This window comes from Toxorhynchites rutilus, chromosome 2, assembly GCF_029784135.1.
Source record: "Toxorhynchites rutilus septentrionalis strain SRP chromosome 2, ASM2978413v1, whole genome shotgun sequence".
Lineage (NCBI taxonomy): Eukaryota > Metazoa > Arthropoda > Insecta > Diptera > Culicidae > Toxorhynchites > Toxorhynchites rutilus.
Genome location: NC_073745.1, coordinates 339067275 through 339085543, shown reverse-complemented (window position 1 = coordinate 339085543; position 18269 = coordinate 339067275). Strand labels below are relative to the sequence as shown.

General features: G+C 38.3%; 1 protein-coding gene across 1 annotated transcript in view; it reads left to right on the top strand.

Moving 5' to 3' along the window:
• Positions 1-829: 829 nt before the first annotated feature.
• LOC129764382 (Fc receptor-like protein 2) overlaps positions 830-18269 on the top strand; it is a 178621-nt gene continuing 161181 nt past the window's right edge. Inside the window, exon 1 of the mRNA XM_055763391.1 lies at positions 830-2619. Coding sequence (XP_055619366.1) covers positions 2511-2619 — 109 coding nt within the window. The 5' untranslated portion in view covers positions 830-2510. The remainder of the gene's footprint in view (positions 2620-18269) is intronic.

The window sequence follows — 18269 nt, the reverse complement described above, 5'->3', positions numbered from 1 at the left end:
GTTAACATGCCGAATTTACCAAATTGTAAAACAAAACTCCAGCCCTGAAGAAATTCTCTCTCGTCGGCTGTAAAACGGCGATGAATAAAATATTCCTCCCCTGGCGATTGGCTAATTTGGAGCATCCACATTTTCCACAACGGGGGCACATTTATGATTTTTTTTTTCGCCTTCGTGTTTTCCCTTTTCAAAGCCGACGCAGATGAGAAAACCTCATCAAAGTATCGCCACCTGTCCATGAATTCCGGCCTGCGGCAATCCTTCCCGGGCGTGGGACAAATTGATGCGTCGTCGATTGGTTTTCCTTTGCCAAGCGTGGAACGGCGAAAATTCACGTGAGCGAACGAACGACGAAAAAAAACATCAACCTCAATATTTGGTAGGCGTGGGAGGAATAGCTCTCTTCATTCGAAATTCAATTCATATGTATTTCACCCTTGGGCAGAACTTTTTTCTCGCCTCAACCATTGCGGGTTGGTTTCATTTTCGGTTTCAGCTGGGAGACGTTGTTTCGTGATTACGTAAACACATTTCCACGTCAACTTGTCCTTGCCCCCGAAGTGGTGATGCTCTAGCGCCATTGCGTCCCCAACGCTATCGACGCTGGTCGACGGTCAGATCGGATCTGCCCCGAAAGCGGCAACAAAGTCGAACGTCAGCGGAAAAGCCGAACCGTGCGATGGGCTCACTTTTCGAGCACTGCGAATGGACACATGCGCAGACAGAACATCGAGCAGTCTGAACTCGACTCACGTGTATTTTCGAAGGGATGCAAAATCAGCAGGATCAGGATCGTTTGCTGCAGCCTTTCAGTCGGTAGTGCGAGTCCACTGCGTTCGGTCGGATTTTTCTCTTCTGCCAGTCTGCCAGTGCCCGCAAACGTGATCCCAAATCCGAGGATAAATCGTGGTTGCGCTTCTCCTTGCTGGGGATTGTTTAGTGCGTGCGTGGGAGGAAGCGAGAGTTAATCTGCCAACTCGGTTGCCACCACTAGCGGTGCTCTCGGTGCTTCGGCTCGTTGAGATGAGACGCTTGGGACCCAATCACAGTTGACCCCATCAGGATAAGTCTAGTGTTCTTTTTTTTTTCCTCCTAGCAAGAGCGAAGAATATGGTGTCCGATAATACAATTATTGTGCCTGGAGTGACGTTCCAATGAAGATGGATTATGGGTGCTCGCAGTCGGGATGAAACATCTATTTGATGGTGTGTTATGGAAGTAATTTTCCTGGAGCAACATAAATGACAGAATGATGAAGTCGTTTTGGTGCTGTGAAAAATCAACTCTGAGTGGAGAAAACTAATTACATGTTTGCGCTGAAAAGATGTGATTCTCGAAACGCACACAAATTGTGATGATTTGTTTCCACGAAATCGCTATAAATCATTTCCCGTGGCAAAAAGATTGAAACGTAAGCAGTGGTAAACAATATACTCCCGTACATCAACCCGGAAACGTGGGCAGTGACAGTGAGAAAAAATCCTATTCGTAGCAGTCCGAAATTATTCAAATGTCCTACCAAACTGAAAGCGGAACCCAGAAATAGAAACCATATCTGACCTGCGAACAACTGCTTCATGACAAATTTGTTTCCCATAAAGAAGAAGAAGGGAAAGATCTAAATCGACACAACGCGGCATAATAATCGGGTTAAGCCCGCACTAACAACGTATAATCAGGATTACATCTCACACCGCAGACCTCTCCTTTCGTGGGCCGGCAGGGAAAGTCGTGAAAAAGTGTATAAAATTTAAACACTGTTTCCATTTCTTTTTATCCTCGGAACTTGAGCTAATCTTGGCAGTTGTTGGCTTCCCGTGTGCTGACCTGTGCTGGAGTTATAACCATAAATTACGCGTTCATTTATATGCTAAACATTTTTCATTTTGCCGTCTTTTTGGAGTCCTGGGACAACTATGCTCTGAAGTGACGGTGGTGACGGCGCGATGTGGACGGTGTGCTTTGGGTGAACCATCCGTGTAAAAGTGTGGTCTGAAAAGTTTCTTCATCTCTCTCTCTCTCTCGCCGGACCTCTTTCTTGCGGCAGTGGGGGAAAGCGCAACCCGGCGAAACAAAAATGCCAACCATGGTTTTGGGCGAAAAACCGTCCGCGCTGGTGGTGTCGGGATGCAATAATCGTAAAGGTTGAATTGTTTTCAGCTTTAGCCACAGCTCCTTCTTGTGTGTGTTTGTGTGTGACGGGTGGGTGGTGCACGGATGCGGAAGACGTGCGACGACTGAAGTAAGGAATAAAAAGGAACCATCCCCTTCGGAGCGCAAGAAAGAAAAACCGCGTGGAAACGGAAGTGAGGGTAATGCGGAACACTTTGTAGTGAAAGAAGAGAACGGCGTCGAAAATACTTTACGACAAAAGTGGCAAAAACAACGACAAAAAGCGTAAAGAGCGATGAGTTACACCGCGCGCTAAAGTAAAGAATTGAAATAAAAAGCTGCTCGAGGGGAGAGGAAATAAAAATTACAAATTGGGGCGAGGTTGTGAGCGAAGAAAAATGTGGCTAGAAAAGCTGGTGCTAGTGTATTTGTTGACGCTGTTCAACTCGTTGGATGGATACTTTCTGGATAATAACCTGCAGAACACCGGCCGCCATAGGAGAAAAGGTGAGTGCGAACGGAACTGTTACCCATTTTGGGGGTTGAAATAAGATTGAGTACAGTAAGCGATCCGGACGCGTTTGGCACCACAGTAGTAGCAGGGGCGTAGAAGCTACAAACCGATGTAATGAATGTTATTCGACATTGTGGAAAATTCTAGATCCATTCCAGGGAAATTCTGTTCAACCATAAACAAACAACAAAATAAATACAATGAAATCATCACCAGATCAGATTATTTTGACATAGGACTATGTCTTTGATTTCTATCTAGAAGGGGTCACTCTACGGAAAATGTAACGATTCATTAAAGTTTTCAAACGCATATTACTCAGAATCGTATGTTGTTGAATGTACATATTAGGCTGTCAAAAAAGTCCTGCGGCATTTTTTTTTTTAATTTTCATTTGTTCATAAAATTAGTTACAATCATCTGTTTTAAGTCAAATATGCGCCGTTTTGTTCGATGACTTGTTCCCAACGAGATGCCAACTTAATAATACCCCTGTTATAGAAGCTCGCTTCCTTATTGGCAAAAAACTCGGATAGCCAATTTTCACAGGCCTCTTTTGTGGCTAACTTCTGACTACCTAGCTCGTTCGCCATGGACAAAAACAGGTGGTAATCACTTGGTGCAAGGTCCGGACTATACGGCGGATGCAAAAGAACCTCCCATCCGAGCTCCCGGAGCTTCTGCCGCGTCACCAAAGAAGTGTGTGGCCTGGCGTTGTCCTGATGGAAGACAATGCGGCCTCTGTTTATCAAAGATGGCCTCTTCTTCATGAGTGCTACCTTCAAGCGGTCCAGTTGTTGGCAGTACAGGTCCGAATTGAGCGTTTGGCCATAGGGAAGCAGCTCATAATAGATTATTCCTTGACAATCCCACCAAACACACAGCAGAACCTTCCTGGCCGTTAATGAGGGCTTGGCCACCGTCTGAACCGCTTCTGCGGGCCTCGACCACGACCGTTTGCGCTTCACGTTTTCATAAGTGACCCACTTTTCATCGCCAGTCACCATCCGCTTCTGAAACGGGTCGATTTTGTTGCGATTCAGCAGCGATTCACATGCGTCGATACGGTCAAAGATGTTTTTTTGCGTCAACGTGTGTGGCACCCATCCAACGAGCTTCTTCAAATGGTTAATAACGGTTTGATGACATATCCCCAGCTCTTGGCCGATGCTACGGCTGCTACTATGCCGTTCTTTCTCGGCAAATTCAGCGATTTTGTCGCAATTTTCGACGACAGGCCTTCCGGAGCGTGGCACATCTTCGACGACCTCTACACCAGAACGAAAACGTTGAAACCATCGTTGTGCAGTGGAAATGGAAACTGTATCGGGTCCATAAACTGCACATAAACTGCTTTTATTGGCAGCTTGAGATGCATTTTTGCCTTTGTCATAGTAGTACTGTAAAATATGTCGGATTTTCTCTTTATTTTGCTCCATAATTGCGACACTATAACTCACGAACGACTTAACCAAACAAAACACTGTCAAGGACTATATTATAGCGCGCAAAAATACCTTTCCAACAAGCTATAGTATGACTCGATACAATGAATACAACTAGAACTACGTCCTTACAACGACACCTCGCTGAAATACCGCAGGACTTTTTTGACAGCCTAATATGTTGTGTTATATACCATTAGACAGGAAATTCATCCAGTTTTTTTTTTGCTTAAGACATGAACAGTGTATATAGTAAAAAATGTTAACAATTTGACAATTAAAATGGGTATGATTTTCGATTTCACTAGCTACTCGTTTTCCCCCACAACGCAACGAGCAATCTTTTTGCCTACAATTCGGCGTTAGCTCACAATGTGATTAGATGCGAATTATGAATTCTCGCGTAACTTTTGAAAAGGTCCTAAGTAACAAATGTAAACAAATCGAGTTAATGGATGCATACTATTAGTGCTCAATCATTGAATGCAATGCGAAAACAATCGTTCAAGTATCTATCCTTTTCACCTTTTTATCACCGATACAAAAAAATGTCCAATGTACAGATTCGAATTTTAAGCACTATTACTTCGGACGCCACTTTCCTCTGACGCTCGATACGTCCGAAGTAACAAAGCAATCAAAACAACACGAAGTCGCACTTCGGACATTTTGAGTTTTTGTTATTTTCGGGTGTTGATATCGTTTATAGTGCAATTCAACGAGTTATAACAATAATGACCTGCTTTTAGCACGAAATGCAAGTATTTGAAGCGTTGTTCAGTAGTTATTTGCAAATTGTCATCGTACAACGTAATTTGTCCAATGTACGAAGCGGTCAGACAAAACGACCAATGTAACCTTTTTCGCTCGGAGGCTTCAATTTCAAATTAAAATCACATAACAACAGTTATGATTGGTTTTGCAGAGTTATTATTGACTGCTAGTGGTAAAAGTAGTGATAAAGATCGATTCCTTTTGAAACAATTCGCGGAACAATGTTCCGATCTTCAACTTTGTTTTTCACGAGTTGATGTGAATGTTACATAGGACCTTTTCAAAAGTTACGCGAGAATTATTCTCGATTTGCCGATAAAAGGCATTTATCAGTTCAAAATCAATAGAGGGATTGTCTAGGAATGATCTTGAAGATGATATTGGATGGTTTCACTCTATACTCCCCAACGATTTGACGAGAGCCTGGCTCAAAAGGTTAAACGTTGATAGAGATTTTACTAGATTGAAGTTCAGGTTGTTGTCCACTCAAATCGTACTCAATTCGTGTAGGTTTTGCTACTAACAATTTATGGAATTGTGGTCCAGGATGTCATTATGTCGAGCATCATATTTGGTTAATAATGAATTAATAATGAATTTAACTGTCTACTGATTTAATAGTTTGAAAAAATATACTGACGCATATTTTTCGGGCTTCCATTTGAAATATCAAAAAAGTAAAAAAATACAGATACAGAACAATACTAATATAATACAAAAAAAATACAAATACAGAACAACGAAAAAACTCAATTCAAAGGCAATTACTGCACACAATCACAGTCCTATGTCAAAATCTCGTCCGTGCCCCTAGGCCCAGACCCATCAACTTTTTTTTAATTGATTCATGGATAAACAACAATTGTTTTATAAGAATTTAATATACCATTTCTGTCCGAAAATAATTGAATTTTCCATAACTGGAAGCATTTCCTCGTTCGAAAAATGTATGAAATGAAAGTGGTGTATGTGATTTTGTTGAAGTCAAAGGTTGGGATTTAGATAATTGATGTGGATTGTTATGCTGATTCACCAGGTGTGTGAATATGAAACCGGATTTTTTATTCGAAATATACGTTTATTCTTCCCTAATGGTTCAAAATGTTTTATTCAAAGTAATGAGCATTGGAAGCTGCAAACTTTTCTGATCGGTCGGGCCATTCATGACGGCTTCGCCAAAAAACTCTTGGTTTTTTAATCGTAATCAGTCTTGGACCATTTTTGATCATTTTCTTAAGAATTTAACACGTTGAGCCCCAAAGTGTTCTTGCTTTGCTTTCCATTCTGCCCGCTTCAAGAGCGTTTGTACAATATCAGTGTCGGTCCCAACTCCCAAAGATACTCATTGTATAAATAGAAAGTGGTCAGAAATTCGACTAGAAAGTAGTCATATTTTGTAAAACATCCGAAAACAAATCATGTCTGGTGAATGAGCGGTAGTTGATCGCAACTGAATAGCTCAACAATTTCTCTGGCCGGCCTTGCTCGAGGTGACGGTGCATTGTCATTAATGAAAATAACTTTGTTTGCCCGTTTCTGATATTTGAATGATATTTGAGTTTTGGATTTTGACGTCTCAGTGTCAACAATTTTTTTCAGTAAAGTTCACTATTAGCTTTTTCACCGGTTTTCGGCGTTTTCATGTTTATCGTTCACTACTCACGATAAACTAAAGGGTGTGTCACATCAAATTGCATCACGGAAAAAACGCTGTAGAAATTCGCCCAGTAGACCGATCCTTTTGAAAATTTTAGACATAAAAACTATTAAACAACTTTTGGCATTTTCTTTTTATTCATACTTCGAGCCCAAGCCCGTATGCTCGCACCTTCCTCTTTACCCCGTCCATAAGGTTCTGTACAACGTCAGGTTGTTGTTTTTTTGAACAGAAATCCATTTTCTCTTGAAGTCCGCCTCCGATTTGACAACTTTTGGGTTCTTCCGGAGGGCCTGCTTCATAATCGCCCAATATTTCTCTATTGGGCGAAGCTCCGGCGCGTTGGGCGGGTTCATTTTCTTTGGCACGAAGGTGACCCCGTTGGCTTCGTACCACTCCAACACGTCCTTTGAATAGTGGCACGAAGCGAGATTCGGCCAGAAGATGGTCGGGCCCTCGTGCTGCTTCAATAGTGGTAGTAAGCGCTTCTGTAGGCACTCCTTAAGGTAAACCTGCCCGTTTACCGTGCCGGTCATCACGAAGGGGGCGCTCCGCTTTCCGCAAGAGCAGATCGCTTGCCACACCATGTACTTTTTGGCAAACTTGGATAGTTTCTGCTTGCGAATCTCCTCCGGAACGCTGAATTTGTCCTCTGCGGAGAAGAACAACAGGCCCGGCAGCTGACGAAAGTCCGCTTTGACGTAGGTTTCGTCGTCCATTACCAGGCAATGCGGCTTCGTCAGCATTTCGGTGTACAGCTTCCGGACTCGCGTCTTCCCCACCATGTTTTGCCTTTCGTAGCGGTTAGGAGCCTTCTGAACCTTGTATGTACGCAGGCCCTCCCGCTGCTTGGTCCGCTGGACGAATGAACTTGACAAATTCAGCTAATTGGCGACATCCCGGACCGAACTTCTCGGATCACGTCTAAACTGCTTAACTACGCGCTTGTGATCTTTTTCACTGACGGAGCATCCATTTTTGCCGTTCTTCACCTTCCGGTCGATGGTTAGGTTCTCGAAGTATCGTTTTAGTACTCTGCTGACCGTGGATTGGACGATTCCCAGCATCTTACCGATGTCTCGATGTGACAACTCCGGATTCTCGAAATGAATGCACAGGATTAATTCACGACGCTCTTTTTCGTTCGACGACATTTTTCCAAATTTACGAAAAATTGACAGTGAAGCATGGCCAACGTGATCTATACACTCTTATCTGATTTTAAGCGAAAGCTGAAGATATAATTCCTAAAAATTAAATTTCTACAGCGTTTTTTCCGTGATGCAATTTGATGTGACACACCCTTTACTACTACTACGCGGTCCCCCAAAAACATGCTCACGTGAGCGGGCGGTTAACGTCTCACATATCAAGCCAGAGTCGCGGGTTCGATTCCCGTTCAGGAGGGGTTCTCCGTCCAATATGTTTCTCCAGACTGACACTGTGGTCAAGCGTAGCTCCTATAGGAACGTTAGTACCATTGAAGCAAAAGAAGAAGAAACTCATCGTAAGCTTCAAAGAACATTCTATGCGAATCTTAAGCGTTTTTTTTCTTAAATTCATAGCACCAATATCCGCAGATCGCAGTTCGTAGGCACAAAATCCACAATCTTAACACTTCCAAATAAAAAGTGATCGCATGAAACTTGATATTTTGAATTGGATACTGTTCCCGGAGCCCGAAGACACTTCTTCTTCTTCTTCTTAAATGGCACTAACGATCCTAGAGGAATTTCGCCGTCTCAACGTAGTATAGTTTGCGTTATTTTTATTAGTACTTAGTTAAGATTTCTTTGCCAAAAACACGCCTTGAATGCATTCTGAGTGGCAAACTCTAGAATACGCGTGACCACAATGCAAGTGGGAGAAAATTTCTTTGACAAAAAATTCCACCTGGCCACGAGAGCACACAGCGCGCAGACACGGAAAAGTGATACAGAGCGGACTCGATTATATACATTTCTTTTCACTGTATATAATCGAGTAAAAATTTTTTTTCTTTTATTCGTATTTTTTGCATGTATTTTTCGTTTTTTGAATATAAAAAAGGAATTTGTTTTTTGATTCATCCCCTTAAAGTCAGAAAACACCTTTCTCACATGAAAAAAAATAATTTATCCAAATTTTCTCTGGAGATGATAGATGATCATATTTGATGGAAAAAATCCTGCTACGCATGTGTTCGAATTTCAACAATAACAGAGTTGACAGAACTTTTATTTTTGTTTCGGACTCTGTTGCCTCAAACTAGCTCTGCATTAAAAAGTACGCTACGGAAGACGATTCTGATACTTTCATTAGAAAGATGAGAAAATTTAGTACAGAATAATGTAGTGGAACAACTAAATTAGTGGATTTCAATAACATTTTGGAAGTGAAAAACTTAGAAGTTAATAATTTTTATTGTGTTATTATTAAATGTATACTTAAACTTTATAATGGATGTTTCTATCAACTAAATTGAAGCTCTCTAACCGCTCTACAATTTGTTCTTTAACATCCAACTTCTTTCTTTCTTAATTTAGCTGCAATATCGATATAAACAATTCCTGCTGAAAATACAAGCTAAATCTTCAAAAATCGATTTTTACCCTGTAATAGGCATGATGTAATAGCCACTTAAATTTCATCTTAACATTGAAAGTTTACATTTATTCTTGAAATAAGTCATATTTGAAACACAAAAAAACATTTTTTTTTCCAAACCGTATATAATCGAGTCCAAAATTGTAAATAATCGAATCACATATAATCGAGTCTGTATATAATCGAGTCCGACCTGTACTACACCTTGACAACGCAACGCCGCACAACGATAAAGCAGTGAAGGACGCAACAAAAAATCCTTAACTAGAAAACGTTATCGCACCCGCTAACATTCCACAGACCTGGCCTCGTCAGATGATTTGCCTGTTTGCTCCGATAGAACATGCACTTGCCGAGCAGCACTTCGCCGAATATAAAGCTGTCGAAAAAGGAGTCGAATGGTTTTCGTCGGAACAAAAACAGAATTCCACAATTTGGCTTAGAGATGAGCAAAATGTGAAGAATAAAACGAATATTCGTGTTTTTTTCATCGTGTTTTTTGCGTGTTTTTTTTTCATCGAAAGAAAAGAAATAATTTTGCAAGCACGGTATACACAAATTGCTTGATTGTACCTAAGTATTAAATTTCATTAAAGAGATTTGACTCATTTTGACATTTTATAAGATAATTTCAAAAATATGACTCTAAAGCTGGGTTCTAAATTGATATGTTAATAGAAGAATTTATTATTTTGGACTGCAATTGAATTTGTGTTCTACAATTGGCTAAGTATGTTTAAAAATATAATCATAAGTCAGTATCATACAGTCAAGTGAAAATCTAATTTTTGCAACTAGATCCATTCTTGGCAAGATATAGGATGTTTTCCGTTGGAATATGCAATATTTTATTGAACCATACATTATGGTTCTCAGTATTTTTTTTTCAGAATTGTTACCATCCGCTTCTACAAACGTATTTTTAGCGTATTGATTAGAATGGAGTGTGGTTCTTGTTTGCGTATGGGTGAAGTTTGCGGCCTCCTCATCCGTCCCATCTGCGATTTCATTCCCATGCAAGCAAACCATTTATCATGACAATGTCCTGCGAAAATGCGAAAACAGAATAGAAACTGAGAGAGGTTGGCGTCGACATCATGCCTCATACCGTATCACTCATTGTTCCCATGTATTACGTTTCCAGGCTTTGAGTCCCTAAGGATTTATTAATGTTTGCGTTTTAAGAAAATTAATTTTCTATTGTTTCGAATCAACTAATAAGAACATACAAATTAGGAATTTATAATAGCAATCGTTTTCAATATTAGTTTGATTGTGATTAGTTCTGCTGAGAAATGGACGTTTGTTTTGTCAGTTGTCTACTTCCTGTTCTTCAACAGTCCCTGAAAGTTTAATGTTAATCCCGTTTCTTGTATACAGTGCGGAATCTTTTGATTCGACCTAAAATGTATGTTGTTAGTGTTAGTAAACAAGTGGATTGCATAATATGTATAATTGCGTAGTTTTACGTCGAAAATATGCGATTGTGTCCTAGATACAACGCTTTACATTTTTTTTAATCATTGTATTACTAAGAATAAATTAGAATTGTATCTTGAATTCGTCCAGTTGAAGTCAGCAACGAAGTAACAGGGAGCTACATTAATTTACTCTAAAAAGAACTAATGAGATTCAATTTTCCGTGATAAAACAAACACATGAATTCGAAAATATTTCTGCAATTATGATTTTTTTTGGTTAGCATAGCTATTTTGTCAACCAATTGCCTGTCTTATGCTTTGTTTTGTTCGTTTTAACATGGATTATTGAAGGGAGCAGAAAGTTGATTTCCTGAACGCCCCATAGAATGCATCAAGTTGTTTCGATGGAATTGCGGCATAACATGTTGAGCCTCGTGTCGATCCTTAGGGAGTGACGTTGAGGTGTTCGGTTGAAAAACTCAGATCACTGGGACTGACAACTTCTAAATAAGGAAATATGAAAAACAAATGTTTGTCTTCGGCTGTTTTACGACATCTGTCACTTTCTAGCCGAATTTCTACCTATTTTCTTTCTATAAAATAAATATCTTTGGGAGCATAGATCGATACTGATATTGCACAAATCATCATGATGCGAGCTGAATGGGAAGCGTAGCAAGTAAAAATCAGGGCTCAACGTGTTAATAAAAACAAGCACCCACATTAGGCTGGTCGCGAAAATGATCAGGTCAAATTTCAAAAACCGACCATGTACATTTTGTGTATTGGCCCAAAAAGAAGCTCAATTGGATATGATTTAAGGGTGCCTCAAAATGCTCAAAGTTTTTATATTTATTAGAGCGAGAAGGGTTGTGAGTTTGGAGCTGCATAAACATTTGTTTGCGTTCAGCATAAAAGTCTCTGCCATCTACTGCTGGCATGAATATGATTGCACGGCAAACATGTTGAACATAAACTTCCCATTTTCAATCATCGTCAGACAGTATTCGACAATAGAATCGTCAAATTTGAAGTCATTGTCATCGCTACAGCCTAAATCACACTCTGAAACACAGGTCGGACTCGATTATTTACAGACTCGGTTATATGTGATTTCTCGCGTAACTTTTGAAAAGGTTCAATGTAACATTTCCGACAACTCGAGAAAAACGTAGTTGAAGACCCGAACATTATTTCGCGAATTGTCTTAAAAGCTATCAATCTTTATCACTGTTTTCACCACTAGCTGTCAAGAATAACTTCGTAAAACCAATCGTAACTATTGTTCCGTGATTTGAGGTTAAAGTTGAAGCCTCGGAGCGAAAAATGTTACATTGGACGTTTTGACTGCCCGCGTTTGCACATTGGACATATTACGTTGCATTATAAAAATTAGAAACTAACTAATAAACAACAATCCAAATATCAGCATTTCGTTCTAAAGACTGATTATTATTTGTTATCACTCGTTGAATTGCACTGAAATCGATAACAACACCTGTAAGAAACAAATTCCAAAACGACCGAAGTACGACTGCGAGTTGTTTACGGTGGTTAGTTTATTGTTTATTGCATCCTAAAACTTTCACATGCCAGATTTGGTTTCGTTTGCTTGATTAATTCTCGATTAATGCAGAAATTTGTGTTTCATTTGTATGATAGCCCCCCTTAGAGAGGGGGGGGGGTGGAGTGTTTAACCACCGTGAAAACATTTATTGCGCCCTAAAACCTCCATATACTTAACTTGGTTTCGTTTGCTTAATTAATTCTCGAGTAATGCAAAAATTTGCGTTTTATTTGTATAGCATCAGGGAAAATGAAAAAAAAATCAGGATAAATCAGGATAGCTCATTTTGGGGTGTCCGGAAAGTTTGTGCCGATTTTTAGGAGAACAAAGACATCATTTTTATAGACAGACATACATTTATTCAATTTTATGGGCACAGTTTTGTTTCACAATCTTTCGTCATGTTTCATGCAGCCTTAAAATTATATCCTACCAGATCATGTTCGCGAAATCGAGTGTTTGTCAGGATGTCAGGATACGAGCCAAAAAGTCTGGGAAATCCTGAAAAATCAGGAAGGTTGACATCTCTGGTCTGACCACCATAGAAACATTTATTGCACCCTGAAATCTTCACATGTCAAATTTCATTTCATTTGCTTGATTAATTCTCGATTAATGTAGAAATTTGTGTTTCATTTGTATGGCAGCCCCCTTTTAGAGAGGGGGAGGAGTCTGAAACTATCATGAAAACCTTCCCCGGCCCCCGGCCGAAGAAAACATCTATTTCTTGTTGGAAAATCTCAAGGTCACAACATTTGGTTACTTCCATGTACAATTTCATATCATCAGCATATATTAGAATGTTGAGGTTAGTTAATACTAGTGACACATAATTTACGAATAGGATAAAAAGTACAGGGCCTAAGTGAGAACCTTGTGGAATCCGAATGTGACATACACTGGACTAGAGATTTTTCCTCTAAAGCGAACAAACTGTGTTCTATTGGTGAGGTAAGATTCTACCCACTTCAATAAAGTTCCAGTTACTCCCATACGATGGAGCTTGAAAATAAGCATTGGGATATCTACTCTGTCGAAAGTCTGTATAAAGAGTCTCTACAACGTTGCCTCTATTACCGCAAGCGAATAGGATACAAATTCTAACAGATTTGTGGCAGTGGATCTTCCTTTATAAAAACCATGTTGATTCGGTGAAATATAATGTCTTAACTGATTAAACATTTTAGTATTGACAATGGATTCAAATAATTTGGGAACACAAAATAACATGGGGATGCCACGATAGTTACTTATGTCAGAACGGTTACCCGATTTAAATATGGGTAGTAGGAATGATTTTTTTCCAGACAGAAGGAAATATTGTGAATTTTAGCGACAAATTGAACAGCCAGGACAAAGGATGAACGAAAGCCGATGTCAACTTTTTCAACAACATTGGAGAGATACCATGCGGCCCGGGACCTTTAGATGAATCTAGATCCTCCAGCGCGATAAGAAATTCGTTAGCGGTAATATTATCGATTGAGACCGAATTTGCACACTCGGGTAAAAACGAAAAATAATCGTAATCTCGAACCACGTTATTTGTTATACAGTTACCTTAGGAAAAAACGGGCGAATTGATTACTAATATCACTATCATTTGATCCAACGCATTCTCCAAATTTCATACTTGATGGGAAATTATTAGATTTCATCTTATCGCTGGCAAAATTTAAAAATTTCTGTGGATCGGTTTTAATATTATTTTCTATCCTTGTAATATAGCATTCATATTGTAGTGATATTTCCGCATCAAGGTTTTAACAAATATCCAAAGTTTCGCTTGCTTTGTATCTATTATGAGCTTTCTGTTTTTTTTTGAGATTTTCAATATCACGAGTGAACCATACTGGTGTTTTTGAATTTGTATTAAGTTTTTTCTTTCTTGTTGGAACATGTTCGGAACAGTTCGTTACATGCTAGAGCATGTAACAGATTATCATCAAAAAATTCAACAGCTTTGTCTATGTTCCTTTCATCTTTAAGTAGAAATGACCAATTTATATCATTAAGCTTACAATTAACTTGCTCGTATTCTGCCTTTTTCAAATCAAAATTTATCTCAAAATCACAATCGGCGCGACGTGTACCTGTGCTATCGATAAATAAAGAGTATTCTATAGCGGTTGTGAAATTTTTCATTGTTCCAAAGAGTACATTCAGCTTTCGAAACATGGAAATCTTTTGTGCAATTAGTAAACAACAAGTCTAGGAAACAATTTAGTTCATTTGGAATAGGATTGATTTGACATAGACCCAGTTGGCTTGTTTTATCGAAAATTAGTTGCAATGTCTCAATGGATCACAAAATTCGAGAAAGGAATTGTCTGATTTAGGGCTCTCTTTATTCCACCACATTTTTTGTATCAAACATTTATTCCATGTAACGGAGAAACATGTTAAAAATCTTGAACAAGAATTGTGTCTGAAAATAATCTTATATTATAATGACGAGTTTTGGTAGAAGTACTAGGAATTTTATAATAATAGGTAATTGTAAAGGGTAGATTAGACGATGAAGCAATGAACAGTTCTGCGATTGGACCCATGAGCGTGCGCTATATAAAAAAAACGTGAATGTGATAACGAAAAATAAATTCTGGGCGGAACGAAGTTTGCTGGGTCAGCTAGTATGCAATTTCCAATATTTTATTTCTTGAAAGCTGAGAATTTTTTACACAACATATTCAAAAATCAGAGAGGCGTTATTTTTTAACCGATGGTCCGAAAAATCAATTTTTACCTCTTTCTTCCACCACAATAATTCGTAACTTTTAAATTAAAACTAATGAGCTATTCTTGTTTAGAACAATATTACACTCTGAATAAAAATGGATTTTGTAATTATTGATATTGATATTGATATTAATATTTCTTTTCATAGTTTATATGGTTTCCAGACTAGGGGAACCGCATCTTTTCATATTTTTTCTTGAAAGCTGAAGTTTTTTCACATAACATATCCAAACTTCAGAGAGGTGTCTTTTTTCGTTTATGAGTTATGATTTTTCAAAGTTAACATGTTTTCAGATTTCTTTCAATATGTGACTATACTACATCTATGCAACTAGAATCCAATTTTAACGTAAGTGTAGTATTTTTTCAGAGGAAACCCACTCATTGGTTTAAAATTGATATATTGATCATTTGAATCGGTCCAGCAGTACAAAAGTTCCATTTACAAAAAAAAAGGTTTTTTGGACCATCGGTTAACTTTGAAAAATCATAACTTAAGAACAAAAAATAACGCCTTCCCAAAATTTGGACATGTTATGTAAAAAATTCTCAGTTTTCAAGAAAAAAATTGTAAGGGATTGTATCTAGGACACTACCGCATACTTTCGACGTAGAACTACGCAATTACATTATGCAATCCACTTATATACAACTTCGAATATTATTTTAGAATGCATCGAAATTTTTGTAATACGAGGGTCACTATTTATATTATGGGAATTGGCAACACTGATGTCATGTGAGTCCATCTGACGGTTCCATCGTAAAGTTTGACATATTTGACGATATACGTACTCAGAACATTTTGTCATACGGACGCTATTTGTTTATTTTATATTTAGTTGAAAGTTTGGTCTCGGCAAAAAAAATGGAACTGAATCGTGAACATTTTCGTGCGATGATTTTTTACGACTTTCGACGTGGATTATCACAACAAGAGTGCGTCAATCAACTTAATTTGACTTTTGGCGATGAAGCTCCATCAAAAATCACTGTGTATCGCTGGTATAGTAAATTCAATCGTGGTCGTAGTTCGCTGTCCGACGAGTTTCGTGAAGGTCGTCCAAAATCGACTGTAGTGCCAGAAAATATCGATGCTGTGCACGAAATGATTAAGCAAGATCGTCATGTAACCTATTGTGAGATTGAGGCATCCCTAAGCATTAGTTCCACCAGCATATATGCGATTTTACATGAACACTTAGTTGTGCGAAAATTATGTTCACGTTGGATCCCACATAATTTGACAATCGCTCAAAAAAAGGCTCGTGTCGATTGGAATAAATGCTTTGAAAATTGGTTTAAGCGCATGCGCAAAAGTGTATCGATCATCGTGGCGAGTACTTTGAAAAACAATAAAAATATATTCGCAGCTTAACTATTTGTTTTTGTTCCTATTCCCGAAATATAAATAGTGACCCTCGTAGATTATGTTCTTCGTTACAAATAAATTTGATGAGCGTCCTTTTACGTTTGATATGATGCCTAGGACTACAAAAAAAATGTGAACGGAAGAATTGTCAAACGATCATTGTATTTTACATTTCCCCCTTAAAATTATTGCACATCTCATGTTTACGTAGTTATCGAACCGCGAAAATTCATTCACCTCTAGTATCTGAAATAACGATTTTCCCAGACTTCTCAGTTTAAAAGTAAGTTTTAGGGAAACATATTCCGATTTGCACAACGACAAGCGAGTACAAAAGTACTCAACACCAAAAACCAAGTCCGTGTTGGGGAAACCGTGAATCGGGCAAATCAAAACTTGACAGTTAGGGCGTTTAGATAACGCCTAATTGTGATAGACGCGTAGAAATATTTCCTATCAATTTATGCAAACATCTTTCCGATCTGTTAAGAAATGTTCGAGTTATAAGCATTCGAAATACGGGTAGGGTTAGCACACAAATCGGCAGAACAAATGTATGGGAAAAAAAGAAGTTCTTCCAGTTTTCATGAATTTAAACCGTATGGAGATTAACGAATTGTAATATATAGCATATCAAACAAATCTTAGAGAATTTCCGATTCGATTGGTATACAAATCATAAGAATTCGTTCACAGTGAAAATAGTTATTAATGTTAACTTTATTTCATAAAAACGTGACATGATTTCTGATTCGGCACCCTTCCTGAAAGACGTAGTTCTACGTCAAAATATAAAAAAATACAGCGCCCTTAGTTCCGATACTTCTTCTTCTTCTTCAATGGCACTAACGTTCCTAGAGGAACTTCGCCGTCTCAACGTAGTATTACTTGCGTCATTTTTATTAGTACTTAGTTGAGATTTCTATGCCAAATAACACGCCTTGAATGCATTCTGAGTGGCAAGCTCTAGAATACGCGTGATCACAGTGCAAGTCGGAGGAAATTTCTTTGACGAAAAATTCCCCCGACCAGAACGGGAATCGAACCCGAACACCCGGCATGTTAGTTATGACGCTAACCACTCGGCCAAGGGAGCACTAGTTCCGATACTATGAAAACTATAAAAAAACAAATATAATCAATAATGATATAATCAAAAATTTGTGCAAGTGTAACATTTTTCCAAGAAAGACTAGCTAATTAACTTTAATTTGATATGTCCATCATCTAAATCGGTTCAGTAGTTCACAAGTTATTTCACGAAAATCAGAGAGCCACTTTATTGGTTTGGCATGGAATGGCTGCTAAATTCTAAATTCTATCCATGAGCCCAGATTTTCTAACACACTATGCGCCTCCATATCGAATCGAAGGCCTTTGATATATCCAATCACACCACCAGCGCGTAATATTTCTTCTTCAGCCGTTTTTGAATAGTTCCTTCAAATGTTACAGAGGTTTTTTTTAGATCTTCCTCTATTCAATTCGTATTTTTGTCGGTTTCCCAGAAGTCACTAATGGAACAAATGTTTGTAGCAGTTTTTATTTATAATTGGTATACTCTCAAAAGCACATGTGTTAGAAAAAAATGTCTAAAGACGTGGATAATTTTACCTTTGAAAAACCTGATGGTTTGAACCTTGTGTTTTGTATTAAATCGAGGGCCAACGTAATTTTGTTAATGAAAACATTTTTCATTTCTACCGAAATAAAACTGCTAGTGGAATGCCCAGAAGAAGCTGACAAAAAACTACAGTAATAAAACTCGGCAGTTATTCTTTTGCTTGAAATTTTTGTGATTAAGGGGGTATTTCAGTGTAGATACACGAATTTCGGACGATTTTTCGAGCTCCGTAAGAATAAAACAAAAAATATTTTCACTATCCATTATATCATTATTTGTTCATCTATCTTTTAACAATAAAACAAAAATCGAACGGAGAAAAAAATATTCATACCTAGAATAGTTAAGAGCTAATGATGTAAGAGGGTTAAAAAAAAGGTGTACCATGGCGTACACGATTCCAGCACTTCTGGTTGTTTGAAACAAAGAAATCGAACAGATTCTTGATCAGTAAAGAT